Source organism: Atractosteus spatula, assembly GCF_055471065.1.
Source record: "Atractosteus spatula isolate fAtrSpa1 chromosome 10 unlocalized genomic scaffold, fAtrSpa1.hap1 SUPER_10_unloc_12, whole genome shotgun sequence".
In the NCBI taxonomy this organism is placed as follows: Eukaryota; Metazoa; Chordata; class Actinopteri; order Semionotiformes; family Lepisosteidae; genus Atractosteus; species Atractosteus spatula.
This window is the reverse complement of record NW_028296615.1, coordinates 290,876-307,688: the sequence shown is the minus strand read 5'-3', so window position 1 is coordinate 307,688 and position 16,813 is coordinate 290,876. Positions and strand designations below refer to the sequence as shown.

General features: G+C 46.7%; 1 protein-coding gene across 1 annotated transcript; it reads left to right on the top strand.

Moving 5' to 3' along the window:
- Window positions 1-2,492: 2,492 nt before the first annotated feature.
- On the top strand, window positions 2,493-16,805 carry LOC148812994 (uncharacterized). Its single transcript, XM_088908453.1, has 2 exons — window positions 2,493-3,086; window positions 11,642-16,805. The coding sequence occupies exons 1-2, from the start codon at window positions 2,792-2,794 to the stop codon at window positions 13,750-13,752; spliced, it is 2,406 nt and encodes an 801-aa protein (XP_088764579.1). The 5' UTR covers window positions 2,493-2,791; the 3' UTR covers window positions 13,753-16,805.
- Window positions 16,806-16,813: the final 8 nt, after the last annotated feature.

The following is a 16,813-nucleotide window of genomic DNA, read 5'->3' as shown; positions in this document are numbered from 1 at the left end:
TCACTTTATTTAATAGATACTTTATTGATCCCGTGAGGGATCAATAAAGTATCTAATTGCATTAATGAAGTAAAGACTTGGATGTGTGAAAACATTTTGTTCCTCAACTCTGATAAAACAGGTTCTGTTGTTTGGTGGCTACAATACTGATAGGACTACTATAACTTCAGCACTTTACTCAGAGCATTCAAAAATTTGCCTCAAAGACTCAGCACATAACCATATTAGACGCAAGGCTCTCGTTTAACTCTCATGTTAAAAGAGTATCAAAACATACTTCCTACAGTTGAGAAAAATTGCAAAACTAAGGCAGTTTCTCTCCACTCAAGACACAGAGAAATTAATGCATGCTCTTGCATACAGCAGGTTAGACTACTGCAATGCCCCACTATCAGGTAGCAAAGACCTTTAGAGACCGCCGTGTATAAGCCCCACATAAGTGATGTGAACAAACAGCGTTTTACAAAGGAGCTGCTTTGGAGTCGACAAAGCTCATCTTGGTCTCTCTGCACAGCCAAATTTCAAGTGATCAGCTCCGTGTACAGAAGGAAAGTGCATTTGGTACGAGATGCCATGAAACACCAGAAATACATTGAGAAAAGATGGCCTGTCGCTAGGGACCTTTATGCAGTTGAGAAGCATGCGAATAAAGGTGGTTTGTTTCCGCTTGGGAAACCTTTCGTTTAGGCGAAACCACTACAGAATGGAAAGCTGCAGGCACTACTGCTGCTGCTGCTGGTGACTCTTGTTGTGAATGCAAGGAGCTGCATCTCCAACATCCCTAACTTCCACTCGATAATCTACTGGACACACCTGCCCCTCACAGAGTCAGTGGAAAGACCCCTGAGTGGGAGTAACGGAAGGCAAAAGAGATAGGGGTCTCTCTCTTCTTCTCACAAGCTGTGGGACACAACAGACATACAGAATTTGCTGCAGCACCATTTTCATAAAATGCAATTATGTTGGATGAAATTGTCGAGCTGCTTCAACCTCTGGGGCAGGAAAGGCAGCCTCAGACATACCCACAGCCATGCCGGCTCGAAGTGGGGAAAGATTTTTCCCCAAACCACATCCAAGACTGGTGCCCTGAACTGCTTTGCCACAACCAGCCTGTGGAACACGATGGTGGTGCACCCCAGAAGGCTCACCCCATGGTCCCCCGTCTTCACTGTCATCTCCCTGAGCCATGCACCTGTCACAGCTTCTCCAGCCAGCTGTCCAGGAGGCTGAGTTTGAGTTGCTCAAAGTCCTGCAGGATCTAACTGCCAGACAGCTCATCGTCAACCTCCCGCACAGTGTCGACAATAGCTTGAGCAGGTAGAAAGCCATCCTTTATTTCGTAAAGAAGATCCCTGAACTAAGACAATTCAGCCTCATAGAAACATGTACTCCATCGAGACCTGAGCCAGGTGGTTGAGGAACAGAGGCTGCTCAAGCAGTATTCGTCCCACAATAGACACTTTTTTGGGAAAAAAAAATTGAATTGATGTATCATGTGAACCCTTGCTCTTAAGATGGAAAGAGATTGCATTTGGTATTGCATGCAATTAGATGCTAATTATTTTATTTACTTTGCCCTCTTGTTAAGATGTGTTACATCAGGAAAATAAAGTATATGCTCAGTAGAGGGGTTGTCATATTTTGTCTGTTAATCAAACATAATCAACAATTATGGACAACCATTTTTTGCCATGGTTGTGAATTATAATGCCTTCAAAGTCACATTTAAACTTTCTGTAAAATTAAAAAAAAAACAGAAATAAAAGTGGGCACTGATTTGTGTCCAGAATACTCCAACGTAACAAATCCTGCTCCAGAAATGGTCTCTTCTCCCCTTTTGAGCCACTGCCCACCAAAAGGTCTCTACGTGTCTCTGTTAGGAAGATGTCAAGATGCTGAGCCTGTGCTGTGCTTCAGTGGCGGGTGTAGAGGACACGCTGTTGTACATGGAATGCAAATTGAGCTCCTTGGACATGAAAACTGACAGATGGTATAAACTTCTCTCAATATACAGGAGATCCTGTGTCTGAAATCCTGAGGTGCCTTTCTTCCTGTCTTGTCATACAGAATGTATCATTAAGGACAATCACATATGGCTTGATTTTGTTACTAGAAGTATTTATTTCCTTTCTTGGAACAACGTGTTTTTCGAGAAATTCATACAATTTGCGAAATATGAAATACAAATCTTGCTTATGTTGCAGAATAAATACTGCCAGCTGGGAAGAATATGACAGCATTTTTTTTCTTTAACCAAAAACCTGCAAAGGGAGACGTTTTCGTTGTGGAAGGGCAAAACAGTAAATATGTTCCGTTTCACAAAATTCACACTTACGAACGGCGCAAGTCGCAGGTGATTCACTCCTCTTGACTAGGTGGCGCTAGGAGGTGCAGTTAAGTTTATATCAGGCTGCAGAAACTCCTCTTTCTCAGCTCCGCTTCTCGATTGTTTTGAAGTCGCGGCCGCGCTAACGAATGACGTCATCACACGGCGCTACACAACATAGCTGTGGGTGCTTGAATGATTTTCTTTCTATAAAGAAGAAAGTTGTTTTTTTTAATAACTTCAGTTTCTGAAAACGTAGCATCTTGTCAGCTGTGTTTATGCTTGAACAGAGCACAGCCCTGACAACAGAATCTGTGAAGAATAGAAATAAAGAAGCTGTTCTGTTTAAACATCGCAAGTCAGCCTTTGTTTCTGATCGACTCTGAAGAAGGATGGCGGAGTACTTGTTAAATCTGGAAATCCAGCTTGACTCGTTCATGCACGTTTTGCTCAAATCGATCGTGTATGAAGTGTCAGAAGTTTTTGGAAACAGGATGTCTGACTCAGAACGAGTTTGAAAACAAACTCCGCAGCGTCTCCCAGGTCCTGGTGAGACGGGCCGTGTTTAAAATCACACAGTGTGTGCAGGACATTGTCGGGAGTGAAATGGCGCAGCTGAAGAAGGAAAACGAGAGCTTGAAGTGGAGATTGCAGCTGTGGGAGGAGGATTCGGGAGCAAGAGGAGATCAGGGTACCCAGACGCTTCCCTGTGAAGTCACTGCAGAAATAAAAGAAGAAATGGACATGAAACTGTTGTCAGGTCAGTGTGGTGACGTGTATGAAGTCAGAGTATGTGTGTGTGTTTAAAACCAGTGTCTATAACTTCCTCACTGGTGAGGTCTGTGTCTGTATTAACTCCTCTGGAATATTAATCCACTATATCTGTATTAATCCCTCTCTCTCTTAGTGCATTGTTTATGTACCGTACTGTGAAGTAAGTATGTCTGTATTAACCCCTCTCTCAGTGCGGTGTTAATGTACTGGAGTGTCCAGTCAGTATGGCTGTATTTACCCCTCTCTGTCAGTGCAGTGTTAATATGCTGTAATTTCCAGTTTGTCCTTGTTTGTATAAAGTGTTAATGTACTGTAGTGTCTAGTCAGTATGTCTTTATTAAACCCTCTCTGTCTCAGTGTAGTGTTAATGTACTGTAGTGTCCAGTCAGTGTGTCTGTATTCACCCCTCTCTCTCTCAGTGCAGTGTTAATGTACTGGAGTGTCCAGTCAGTGTGTCTGTATTAACCCCCCTCTCTCTCTGCAGTGTTAATGTACTGTAGTGTCCAGTCAGTGTGTCTGTATTAACCCCCCCCCCCCCCTCAGTGCAGTGGTAATGTACTGTAGTGTCTAGTCAGTGTGTCTGTATCAAGCCCCCTCTCTCTCAGTGCAGTGTTCATGTACTGTAGTGTCCAGACAGTGTGTCTGTATTAACCCCCCCCCCCCCTCAGTGCAGTGTTCATGTACTGTAGTGTCCAGTCAGTGTGTCTGTATTAACCCCCCTCTCTCTCTCAGTGCAGTGTTAATGTACTGTAGTGTCCAGTCAGTGTGTCTTTATTAAACCCTCTCTGTCTCAGTGTAGTGTTAATGTACTGTAGTGTCCAGTCAGTGTGTCTGTATTAACCCCTCTCTCTCTCAGTGCAGTGTTAATGTACTGGAGTGTCCAGTCAGTGTGTCTGTATTAACCCCCCTCTCTCTCTGTGCAGTGTTAATGTACTGTAGTGTCTAGTCAGTGTGTCTGTATCAAGCCCTCTCTCTCTCAGTGCAGTGTTCATGTACTGTAGTGTCCAGTCAGTGTGTGTGAATCAACCCCTCTCTGTCTCAGTACAGTGTTAATGTACTGTAGTATCCAGTCAGTGTGTCTATATTAAACCCTCTCTGTCTCAGTGTAGTGTTAATGTACTGTAGTGTCCAGTCAGTGTGTGTGAATCAACCCCTCTCTCTCTCAGTGCAGTGTTAATGTACTGTAGTGTCCAGTCAGTGTGTCTATATTAAACCCTCTCTGTCTCAGTGTAGTGTTAATGTACTGTAGTGTCCAGTCAGTGTGTCTGTATTAACCCCCCCTCCCCTCTCAGTGCATTGTTAATGTACTGTAGTGTCCAGTCACTGTGTCTGTATTAACCCCCCCCCTCTCAGTGCAGTGTTGATGTACTGTAGTGTTCAGTCAGTGTGTCTGTATTAACCCCCCCCCCCTCAGTGCAGTGTTGATGTACTGTAGTGTCCAGTCAGCATGTCTGTATTAACCCCTTTTTCAGTGCAGTGTTAAAGTACTGTAGTGTCCAGTCAGTGTGTCTGTATTCACCCCTCTCTCTCAGTGCAGTGTTAATGTACTGTAGTGTCCAGTCAGTGTGTCTGTATTAACCCCCCTCTCTCTCAGTGCAGTGTTAATGCACTGTAGTGTCCAGTCAGTCAGTGTGTCTGTATTAACCCCTTTCTCTGATTGCAGTGTAGTGTTAATGTACTGGAGTTTCCAGTCAGTGTGCCTGTATGAACCTCTCTCAGTGCAGTGTTAATGTACTGTAGCGTCCAGTCAGTGTGTCTGTATGAACCGCTGGAGAGGTGCGTTCTTGCGGTTGGGATGGTTGTGGGCTGCAGGAACATCAAGTCCGCTTCCCGCATGAGTGGAGGGATAGTTATTTTCCTGCAATCTATTGATCTGGCAAATGCCCTGGTGGTAAAGTGGGTTGTCCTGGACGGCACCTTCACCCCGGTGCTGCCGTTCACAGCCCCAGCTCGGAAGATCACCCTCTCCAATGTGCCTCCGTTCATGAGAAACGAGCTGCTGTAGAGGGAGCTGTCCTGTTACGGACAGGTGGTCTCTCCGATCAGGAGGGTCCCTCTGGGCTGCAGGGGACTTCAACTGAAGCATGTCATCTCTTTCCGAAGACAAGTCTACGTGATCTTAAAAAAACCCCATGGAAGAGATCAATGTGGATCTTAAATTTCGGATTGACACCTGTGATTATGTTGTATTCGTGACTTTGGAATTGACGAAGTGCTTCAGGTGCGGGAGCGAGGGGCATGTGGTGAAGAATTGCCAGGAGGCCAGGAGACAGTGTCAGGCAGCGGGGAGTGGAGCAGTGCAGGGAGGCAGCAGGGAGGCAGAGCCCACGGCCGGGGTGCAGGAGAGGAGATCGCTGGAGGGGACAGGTGAGCCCGAGCTGGTGGTGTCCCATGCAGGAGAACAGATAGCAAAGAGTGGACCACCTCAGCCCTCAGATGGGAGCTCCCCACACCGGGGAGCAAGATACGAGCGCTGGCGGAGCAGGGGAGCTGCAGAGCCCCGCTGCTCAGGAGAGTCAGGGAGAGAGAGCAGGCAGTGACACCGACGGAGGAAAACTCGTCACAAGTGGCAGCGAAAACTGTAGACACAGTGTGGGGAGGAAATTAATTAACATCCAGAAAAATAGACAATGGTTTTAAGACACCGTGGAGAAAGCGCACGAAAAAATCTATGCAGAGTGCGGTGCAGAAAAAGCACAGCACAGAGAGCTCGGTGGAGGGCGGCTCTGTCGCCGGCCCAGGGGCCGCGAGTGACTCCGACACTGGGAGAGTAAGGACGCGCTGGAGTGTCCTCGCCGCCGCCGCCCGGAGCTCCTCGGAGTCCGGGAGCAACGATGACGAGGGCGGCTTCCCAGACTCCTCTCTCGCCTCGGGCTCCTCGGCCCGGCAGAGCTGCAGAGTAGGCTACAGTTTCCAGAGCATCAGGGAGTTCTTAGAGAAGACTAAAGGTAAGAGGGGAACTGTGGTCGAGGACTTTTTTCCCGACACTGAGCTCTTTGTCCTCTCCGCGACCCACCATCTGAAAAGGCTCAGGTGCGAATGACTTCAGCGATCAAGAGAGATGGTGCCTGAAGAGCTTATTGGGTAAGATCAGGGCAGGACCGCGGAATGCACCTCAGCACGAATGAGTCCCGTCTCTTACATCACATCACTATCCGTCTGCGTGCTATGTGTCTGTTTGTGTTTTATGTTGTTTCTTTTTTTCTTTTCCGCAAACATGGGCGGCATTAGAATAGGGAGTTTGAACACCAATGGGTGCCGGAGGGCTTTGAAGCGAGCTGCGGTGTTGGAGGTCATCAAAGAAAACAGCCTGCAGGTGACGTTCCTGCAGGAGACCCACACCGACAGCTCCAACATCATTGCCTGGCAGCGGGAGTGGCAGGGGGACATTGTGTACAATCATGGGTCCCCTGTGAGCACGGGGATCACGGTGCTGTTCTCTGTGGGGTTCAAGCCCCTCTCTATCGCCGTCCATGAGGTTGTGAAAGGTCGCCTTTGACTCATGCGAGTAGTTTACAGGAAGAAAACCTTTGTTTTTATTAACATTTACGCATCCACAGACGGCGGAGAGAGGGTCACCTTCTTCAGGGAGCTTGAAAATGCGCTGGTGACCTGCCAGCCTGAAGAGCTGGTCTTCCTGGGGGATGATTTTAACTGCACAGAGAGCAGCACACTGGACAGGAATTATGCAGGAATCACGGAGAGCCACATGGCCTGTCGGCCAGGGAGCTGCGCAGGATCCTTGTCAAATCTGACCTCACTGACATCTGGAGGAGATGTCATGGGGACACGAGGCAGTACACCTGGGCCCAGGTCTGAGGGAACACCCTCTCTCTGGCCAGGCTTGACCGCATCTACTGCCGTAAACATCATTACAGCATCGTCAAGCAGTACTCCCATCTGTCCAGTGGGCCTGTCGGACAACTGTCTCACCATCTGCACAGTCGTCGTCCCATCAGTGAGGTCCCGCAGTGCCTACTGGCACTTTAATACCCAACTGCTTGACGATGCTCACTTCTGTGACTGCCTCGTGTTCTTCTGGTAGCAGTGGAGGAGTCAGAAAGCCCACTTTGTCTCCCTGAGGCAGTAGTGGGATACTGGGAAGGTGCAGATTCGCCAGTTCCACCAGCAGTACACTGGAATTGTCACGAGAGGTATCCGTGAGTCCATGAAGGCTCTGGAGAGAGACATTCTGGAGCTCCACCAGGCTCTGGAGTGTTGTGCAGACAGGAGGCTAATTGATAACCTCCACACTCAAAAAGAATCACTCATTGGCCTTCTGGACACAAAAGTACAGGGAGCTCTAATAAAATCTAGGGTTCAGAGTGCATCACAGGTAGACGCCCCGACTCGCTACTTCTTTGGCCTAGAGAAGAAACCGGGCCAGAGCAGGCAGAACCTCTGCCTGCGCTCGGAGACAGGGCAGGAGCTGCACGAGGCTGGGCAGATCCAGGAGAGGACCATGCAGTTCTACAAGACACTCTTCTCCAGCGAGGCAAGTGAGGACTTGGTCTGCACACGCAGGTTCCTTGAAGACCTTCCACAGGTCCCCGAAGAGGAGGGGGCATGGCCGGAGAGGCCTCTATCCCTGGAGGAGCTCTCCACTGCACTCAGTGTCTTGAGTAATGGTATGACCCCTGGCCTTGATGGCTTGCCGGCCAAATTCTACTGTGCCTTCTGGGCCGTGCTGGGACCTGACCTGCTGGATGTGTTCTCGGAAAGTCTGGAGCACGGGGACCTGCCACTGAGCTGCAGGAGAGCTGTTGTCACCCTGCTGCCTAAGAAAGGGGACCTGTGTGACATTAAGAACTGGAGACCTGTTGCCCTGCTGTGTGTGGATTATAAAATCCTGTCCAAAGCTCTGGCCAACAGGCTGAGGGTGGTGCTGGGATCAGTGGTGCAGTCCGAACAATCGTACTGTGTACCCAGAAGGACAATCTTTGATAATATATTTCTGATTTGAGATGTTGTGGCCACCTCCAGACTATTGGGTTTAGATACTGGTCTCATTTCGTTAGACCAGGAAAAGGCCTTTGATAGGGTTGAACATCAGTATTTGTGGAGAACCATGAGGTTTTTCGGATTCAGCTCTGTCTTTGTTGCCATGATTCAGGTGCTGTACAGTGACATCTTCAGTGTGCTAAAGGTCAACAGAGGGCTGAGTGCTCCGTTTCCAGTGCAGAGGGGAGTCAGGCAGGGCTGTGCACTCTCAGGAATGCTCTACTCCCTTGCCATTGAACCTCTGCTACATCAGCTGCGCCGGGTCATCAAGGGGCTGTCCATCCCGGGCTGCCCCAATTCTACTGTCAAGATGTTGGCATACGCTGATGACATCATGGTCGTGGTCGGAGGAGAACAGGATGTCAGGGCGCTACAGACAACTTTGAATGATTTCCAGTGGCTATCATCAGCCAAAGTAAACTGGGCCAAGAGTAGCGCCCTACTCCTGGGAGAGTGGAGCGAGACGGGTCCCCCAGTCTTGCCAGAGAGGTTCAGCTGGACCAGAGGAGGACTCAAATACCTGGGGTTGTACCTGGGGGACAAGGCCAGTGTGAGGAAGAACTGGGAGGGGCTCCTCGAAAAAGTGAAAGGTCGGCTGGACCGCTGGCGCTGGCTGCTCTCCCAGATCTCCTACAAAGGCCGGGTTCTGATTGTCAACACCCTGGTGGCTTCAATGTTGTGGCATTGCCTGCTGTGCCTGGAGCCAGCAGCTGGACTGATCGAGGAGCTGCAGGCCACGCTTCTCGACTTCTTCTGGGATGGACTGCACTGGCTGTGGAGGGGTGTCCTCTATTTGCCCAGAGAGGACGGAGGACAAGGACTCGTTGACATCCGGAGCCGGGTGGACGCCTTTCGTATGCAGGCAGTACAGAAGCTGCTGTATGGCCCGGCCTCGCTGTCCTGGAAGGAGCTGACCTTCACCCTGTTGCGTCTAGCAGGACACTTCGGGATCGACTCTGTTCTCTTCCTGATGGACACCAGCAGGGTTGACCTGTCTCCACTGCAGCCTTTCCAGCGTAGTCTCCTGAAAGCCTGGCGGCATCTGCACGTGCGGAGAGAGGAGGAGCGGCCCAGTCTATACTGGACACTCTGAGAGCCACTAGTACACAATCCGTGAATGGACACAGAACTGGGCCGCTCCTTGGACTTTACCAGCAGACTGGTCCGCGCCAATGTCACACAACTCCACCACCTGCTTGACGTGGATCAGGACTGCTGGCGCAGCATGGAGTGGGCATGTGACGCTCTGGGACTACACTCGCGGCGGTGTGTGGACGGGTTTCTTACTCAGCTTTGCTCTGCTCTGCTCTGCCTCTTGAGGAGATGCTGCTAGTCCAGGATCTGTTTGAGGAACGCCACCTTCCAACCACACAGCCTCCTTTCCCTGGTCTGCTAGTGTCTCCTGCACTCAGTCCCGGGCCGACAGGATCTCTCCTTGAGTCCCTTGCTTCAGAGGAGAGGTCTCTGGCTGGTGTTGGGGGGAAGTGTCTATATAGACTAGTTGTAACATCTAGACACCAAGCCCAGCTGTCTGCACTCCCTGACACTCCCTGGAGGGCTCGTCTGGGGGTGCCAGATGGTGTCCGGCCTGCCTGGGGTAGCCTCTACAGATTTCCCCTCAACAAAAGGGGCCTGTCCCTTCTGCGCTCAGAGGGAGACGGTGTTCCACTACTACAGTGCCTGCCCCCACCTGTCGCCCATGTTTGCCGTGTTGATTTGGCTCTTCATCAACCTTGGCCTGGCCTTCAATTACATTATTTTCATGTTCGGGGTGGGTCATACGAAAAAACAAAAAACTCAGACCCTCCTCGCCAACTTTCTACTGGGCCAGGCCAAACTCACCATCTACAAGACTCTGAAAAATAAGATCTCTGGTTCCGGGTCTGTAGACTTGGTGAGGATGTTTGAAGGGTTGGTGAAGAGCAGGATGTCGTTAAAATATATGTTTTATATTATCTCATAATGACTGTGGAACATTTGAAAAGCATTGGTGTTTTGGAAACGTGCAGGATTGTGAATAAAAAATTAATATTCCAATTATGATTTTATTTTAATAATTTTTAAGGTGGGGTCCTAAGAATCAAGATTCATACTTTCTTTATTTTTTCTGTCAATAAAGATTGATTGAACACTGTCTCTCAGTGTAGTGTTAATGTGCTGTAGTGTCCAGTCAGTATGTATGTATTAACCCCCCTCTCTCTCAGTGCAGTGTTAATGTACTGTAGTGTCCAGTCAGTGTGTCTGTATTAACCCCTCTCTCTCAGTGCAGTGTTAATGTACTGTAGTGTCCAGTCAGTGTGTCTGTATTAACCCCTCTCTCTCAGTGCAGTGTTAATATATTGTAGTGTGCAGTCAGTGTGTGTGAATCAACCCCTCTCTCTCTCAGTGCAGTGTTAATATACTGGAGTGTCCAGTCAGTGTGTTTGTATTAACCCCTCTCTGTCTCAGTGTAGTGTTAATGTACTGTAGTGTCCAGTCAGTGTCTATGTATTAACCTACCTCTCTCCGTGCAGTTTTAAAGTACTATAATATGCAGTCAGTGTGTCTGTATTAATCCCTCTCTTTCTCAATGCAGTGTTAATGTACTGTAGTGTCCAGTCAGCATGTCTGTATTAACCTGTCACTCAGTGCAGTGTTAATGTTCTGTAGTGTCCAGTCAGTGTGTCTGTATTAACCGCTCTCTCTCAGTGCAGTGCTAATGTACTGTAGTGTCCTGTCTGTCAGTCTGTCTGTATTTACCCCCCTTCTCTGAGCAGTCCATGGCTGTATAAATGCCTCCGTCTCAGTACAGTGTTAAAGTACTGTAGTGTCCAGTCAGTGTGTCTGTATGAACCCCTCTCTTAGTGCAGTGTTAATGTACTGTAGTGTCCAGTCAGCATGTCTATATTAACCCCTTTCAGTGCAGTGCTAATATGCTGCAGTGTCCAGTCAGTGTGTCTGTATTTACCCATCTCTGTCAGTGCAGTGTTAATATGCTGTAATTTCCAGTTTGTCTAGTGCAAGTATTCACATTACTCCTATCCTGGAGTCCTTGCACTGGCTTCCTGTCAAGTTTTGTGATGCTTAACAATCCTCCTGCTTACCTATAAGGCTCTCTATGGCTTGGCACCTCAGTACCTGTCTGAGTTATCGCCCTACTCCCCACCTCACAACCTTCACTCTTCTAATTGTGTTCAACTATTTGTCCCCCAGTCCTTCTACACTCTATGGGTGACATGGCCTTCTCCTGTTTTGCCCCAAGCTCTAGAACTTTCTCCCCAAGGATATCAGAGTCACTTTCTCTAAGCTTCTTCAAATCCAGACTCAAAACCTTCTTCTTCAGAAGAGCCTTTATTTATCTGTTCTTTACCCCTCTGCTCCTACTGGACTTAGTACCACCATCTACTGACTCGTCTAACTATATTCTCATCATGCTTATATTGTGTCTTTTTTGTTGTTGGCCTTCTGTAAAGTGCTTTGAGAAGCCACCTTTAAAGGTGCTATATAAAATAAAGTTTATTATTATTATAAAGTTATTGTTTTCTTTTCCTGTATTTACAGGCACAGAGACCAGTGCTCTCTCTGATGCTGGGGACATGGCTCCTCTTGAACAGCAGCACAGTGAGGAGGAGTGGGGCTCCAGTTTGGTGCAGGAGAGAGAGCTCACTGTCGCAGAAGGGAAAGAGACACTCAGTGAGCAGCACACAGAGAGCAGACAGAGTGTCGAGGATCTGGACTCTGTGACCATGATGAAGACAGAGCCTGAGAGTGAGACACCTGGGCTCTTAGTATGTGATGATTTTATAGATAAGATTAATAATCTGGACTCGAACAATATTACACAAGGTTGTAATGAACTGGGCTGTGTCTCTGTACGAGAGCACAGTGAAGAACTGGATGTTTTAAATCTTACAGAACAGGACATGAAGTCCAAGTTGATTGACGCTGCAGAGCAGCAGACTGATGTACCTGGTGAAGAGAACAGTACTGAGTCACAGCACACAGAGAGGAGTCAGTACAGGGAGGAGCAACAGCAGCTCCTACAGGGCTTGATAATTAGGCCTTGTTCTGTTCAAGTGGAGAGACTGTCATTGCAGAGACTCAAACAATCATATGATCCCTTAGTATCTGATGGCTTTACACACAGGTTTACTAATCTGGTTACTGAGAAAATTGTTAAAAGTTTTAATGAACTGGAGAGTAGGTCTGTTCTTGGGCAAAGAGGAGAACAACTGAATGAACTAGACAGTTTTAGTCTCAGAGAGCTGGAGAAGGAGCCCCGGATGATTCACACTGCTGAGCAGCACACTGAAGGACATGGTGGAGAAAACAAATCTCAGCACACGGAGCAAGACCATTCCATGGAGCATTGGCAGAATAAGAGACCCCAGTACAATCAGAGAATGAGGAAGAATCACTCAAGGCCTTGCTCAGATGGAGTGGACAAACTGCCATTATGGCACAGAGAGGAGCAGCGTTTCTGTCAGTCTAGCAAATCAAAACCCGACCAGCACCTTCAAACGGGAGAGAGACCATTCAGCTGCAGTCAGTGTGGGAAGAGTTTTATTCAGTCAAGTGACTTTAAAAGACACCAGCGTATTCACACGGGAGAGAGACCTTTCAGATGTAGTCATTGTGGGAAGAGTTTTAGTCACTTGCAGCTCTTAAAACAACATCAGCACATTCACACAGGAGAGAGACCGTTCAGCTGCAGTCAGTGTGGGAAGACTTTTAGACAGTCAAGTAATTTAATAACCCACCAGCGCATTCACACAGGAGAGGCACCATTCAGCTGCAGTCAGTGTGGGAAGAGTTTTAGTCAGTCACATGCCTTAAAATCCCACCAGCACATTCACACAGGAGAGAGACCATTCTGCTGCAGTCAGTGTGGGAAGAGTTTTAGTTGGTCATGTAACTTAATAACCCACCAGCGCATTCACACAGGAGAGAGACTGTTCACCTGTAGTCAGTGTGGGAAGACTTTTAGTCAGTCAAGTAATTTAATAACCCACCAGCGCATTCACACAGGAGAGAGACCATTCAGCTGCAGTCAGTGTGGGAAGAGTTTTAGTCAGTCAAGTAGCTTAATAGCCCACCGGCGCATTCACACAGGAGAGAGAGCATTCAGTTGCAGTCAGTGTGGGAAGAGTTTTAGTCAGAAAAGCCACTTACAATCACACCAGCGCATTCACACAGGAGAGAGACCGTTCAGCTGCAGTCAGTGTGGAAAGAGTTTTAGTCGGTCAAGTAGCTTAATAACCCACCAGCGCATTCACACAGGAGAGAGACCATTCAGCTGTGGTCAGTGTGGGAAGAGTTTTAGTCAGTCAAGTAGCTTAATAGCCCACCAGCGCATTCACACAGAAGAGAGACTGTTCAGCTGCAGTCAGTGTGGGAAGAGTTTTATTCAATCGCATGACTTAAAAAAGCACCAGCGCATTCACACAGGAGAGAGACCATTCAGCTGCAGTCAGTGTGGGAAGAGTTTTAGTCAGTCACGTAGCTTAAAAGCCCACCAGCGCATTCACACAGGAGAGAGACCGTTTATCTGCAGTCAGTGTGGGAAGAGTTTTATTCAATCGCATGACTTAAAAAAGCACCAGCGCATTCACACAGGAGACAGACCATTCAGCTACAGTCAGTGTGGGAAGAGTTCCAGTCAGGTGACTTAAAAAAACCAATTTAGTCACCAGGTTTTTTATTTAATCATAGTCTAAGTCAAGTCAACTAAAATGTCTTTAGTTCAAGTGGGTAGGTGCGTCAGCATGTGACATCCGAAGAAGGCTCCACAGCCGAGACATTTATTTTCTTCTCTTTTCAGCATGGAACAAACCTTTACTTGTTCCCAAAATGTCTATTAGTCATAGTCACTTTGTAGTCACCCAATTTTGAGTTCGTCTGGTCAGTTAAATTTTGACTATACTCTTATTTACAGTTGACTAAAACAGAAATAGTTCTTGTCACAGAGTTTAATTTATGTGGATAAGAGAGCATATATATCAAATACAAGAAATATTTATGCAATAAAGGGTAAATAATAAAGAATAAGATACTGTATGAATCTCTTTTAATAAGAAAATCTATTTTGGCACCGTTAGTAATACTTCAATTTTTTTTTCAATGCAACTGCAGACAGGACAAGCTATATATACAGTGCCTTCAGAAAGTACTCACACCCCATTGTTTATTTCTCATTCTGCTGTGTTGCAAAGTCAAATTAAATCATATTTAAATGTTTTTCTCCACTCCTGTAGAAGCAATTCTTTATAATGTTCAAATGAAATTAAGTATTTATAATTCTGAAGACATCTATTAAAAATAAAAATGGAAAATTACTTAATTGATAAGTATTCACTCCCTTTGTTTCAACAACCTAATTTGGGTCAATTATCTTGAGAGATCACACTAAATACATTAACAAGGTACACCTGTGTTCATTTCAAATTCACCGGTGTTCAATTGCTTGATTGCACAATAGATATCACTGACTGTGAGGTCTCACTGAAACAGCAGATCAGATCAGTCCTGCTGTCATGAAGACCAAGGAGCTACCTTTGGAACTTTGAGATGAAGTTGTTAGGAGGAAAAAAAACTGGAGAAGGTTATAAAAAGATTGGCAAAGTTTTGAACCTTCCTAGGAGCACCGTTAAATCCCATTGTAACTAAATAGAAAAAACATGGCAAAACCCAGACACTACTAAGATCAGGCCCTCCTACCAAATTGAGCAACCGGACAAGAATGGTGATTGTCAGAAAAGTGACCAAAAGTGGCCAGCTCCAACACTGACAGAGTTGCAGAGCTTTTTGGCTGAAATGGGAGAAACTGCAGACACAAACAATCTCTTGTAATACAATACTTTTGTAAATGAGAAATGTAAATCTTTCATTTTGAAAAACAAATGTTCTTGAATAAAAAATATTTTTGATTCATAAATGTGTTGAATTTAGTGTTCTTAAAACGAGGAAAAAATGTTAAAATGTGGAGGTGTAATGGGAACAAAATGCAACAAAATTCCACTGGGTGAATACTTTCTGAAGGCACTGTATATACACTCATCTACTGTGACAAGACCCTGCTGACACTACCCTGACTCAGGTAATTCACACACACAAAAACACAAGACAAAAGGCATTTTAAGGTCAAGCAGGATTTAACACAACAGAGTGTAGAAGAAGCTACACCACTCCATAACCCTGCTTCACAACAACTAACACTCATCTTCTAACTCTGCTGGTATTCTCAAGCTAACCCTGTCAGCCTGTTGAAGGTGTAACTGACAGGTATCACATGATGCACAGTTTATATGCACATCCTATTCACTCCCGGAAAGATACCAGTGTGCAGCATTAATGTATCAGCTACTACCAGAAATATTTGTTTATGGATAATGTCATAATGCATTTATTTTACATTGTTAGAGAGTGAGACTGCAGGGAGGAATAAAGATTTCATGATACTATTACTGTTACACCTGTAGCGGCAAGGCTTATTAAAATACAGGAATTAAGTTTTGCGCTCTCTTGCCAGTGAGGCCCCATCTCTCTCTTCATCTCTGTGGTGCAGCCACAGATAAGCTATTCATGCAGGCTGATTTAAGGTTTCTTTGATAAGGGACAGCTCCCAAATGGGGATGCACTTAGCTAAGCCTGGCTATCATGATCAATGGTCATCCATTGGCGCCTATCTGTCTAGGGAGTGCCAGATGGACATCTGGACTGCATTCCTAAGTGTCAGGGGTGAGTTACTCACATCTCACCTTGATCAACCAATCAGGAACTGGTAGGGCCGAGTAACCCACGTGGGTCTCTGATGCCCATTAAACTTTCAGCCAATGAACGACCTGAAGTTCCTCCAGGTAAAAACAGGCAACACAGAGGGCCTGAAGAAGAATTCCAAAAAGAACAATTCCAGGGGTGTGAATGATTCCAGGACAGGACGGCCCGCAGGCCAGAACAGTTGGGAAGTGCAGGACATTCTCGCAGCACGCCTCCTGACCATCCTGAGACTCAGCCAGGACCACCATGTAACGGCCAGTGTGTCCGAGTGCCAGAACTTTCCTTGTTCTAAGAGTCTAGAGCGGAGGTTGCCAGCGCGTAACCAGAGGATCCACCCGAGGTTAGCACCAGCAGCAGGCCTCGTGAACAGGTCGGAACTGTGGACAGCTGAATCAGTATTCAGAACTAGCGTTTCATCAGGAACGAACCGTTCTTCTTCCTGACCAGCTGGGACCCACAGTCAGTTTTCTCCTGTGCACAAACTTTGCTAGTTAAAGCCAACACTAACTAGCCGGTCTTCAGAGAGCAGCGCAGCAGGAATCTCTCCAGCCGCACCGAGCACCGCTTGGCACCTAGCCAGAGAGCACGGATTGGACAGCAACAAGCCTGCAACTGTTTCTTTGTCCGGGGGAGATCTGAATCCCCAGAGATTGGATGAGTATTCAACTTCACTGCATTACTGCTCGAGAATTCAATTGTTATCCCAACCAGTTGATATCAATTTAATTCCTAAGAGTTATGTACTTGTTTTGAGTATCTAATGTAGAAGTTGTAACCAAGTTCATTCAAGAAACGGTCTAAATGAATGATATACTGAATGTATGTCCTCTTGATATGTGTAACTCTTTGTAACTGAATGAATATATACCTTTTGTTTTCTGCTTACCCTCACGATAAGATCTGTTAGATTTACATGCACCTTCTATGTATTAATAAATGTATTTTAGTGTATTAGTA

What these genes read in the sequence shown, in the direction of transcription:
- LOC148812994 (XM_088908453.1), top strand. Translation starts at nt 2,792, where the DNA reads ATGAAGTGTCAGAAGTTTTTGGAAACAGGATGTCTGACTCAGAACGAG. An exon ending in GGACATGAAACTGTTGTCAG is followed by an intron (nt 3,087 to 11,641) that starts GTCAGTGTGGTG and finishes CTGTATTTACAG; the next exon opens with GCACAGAGACCAGTGCTCTC.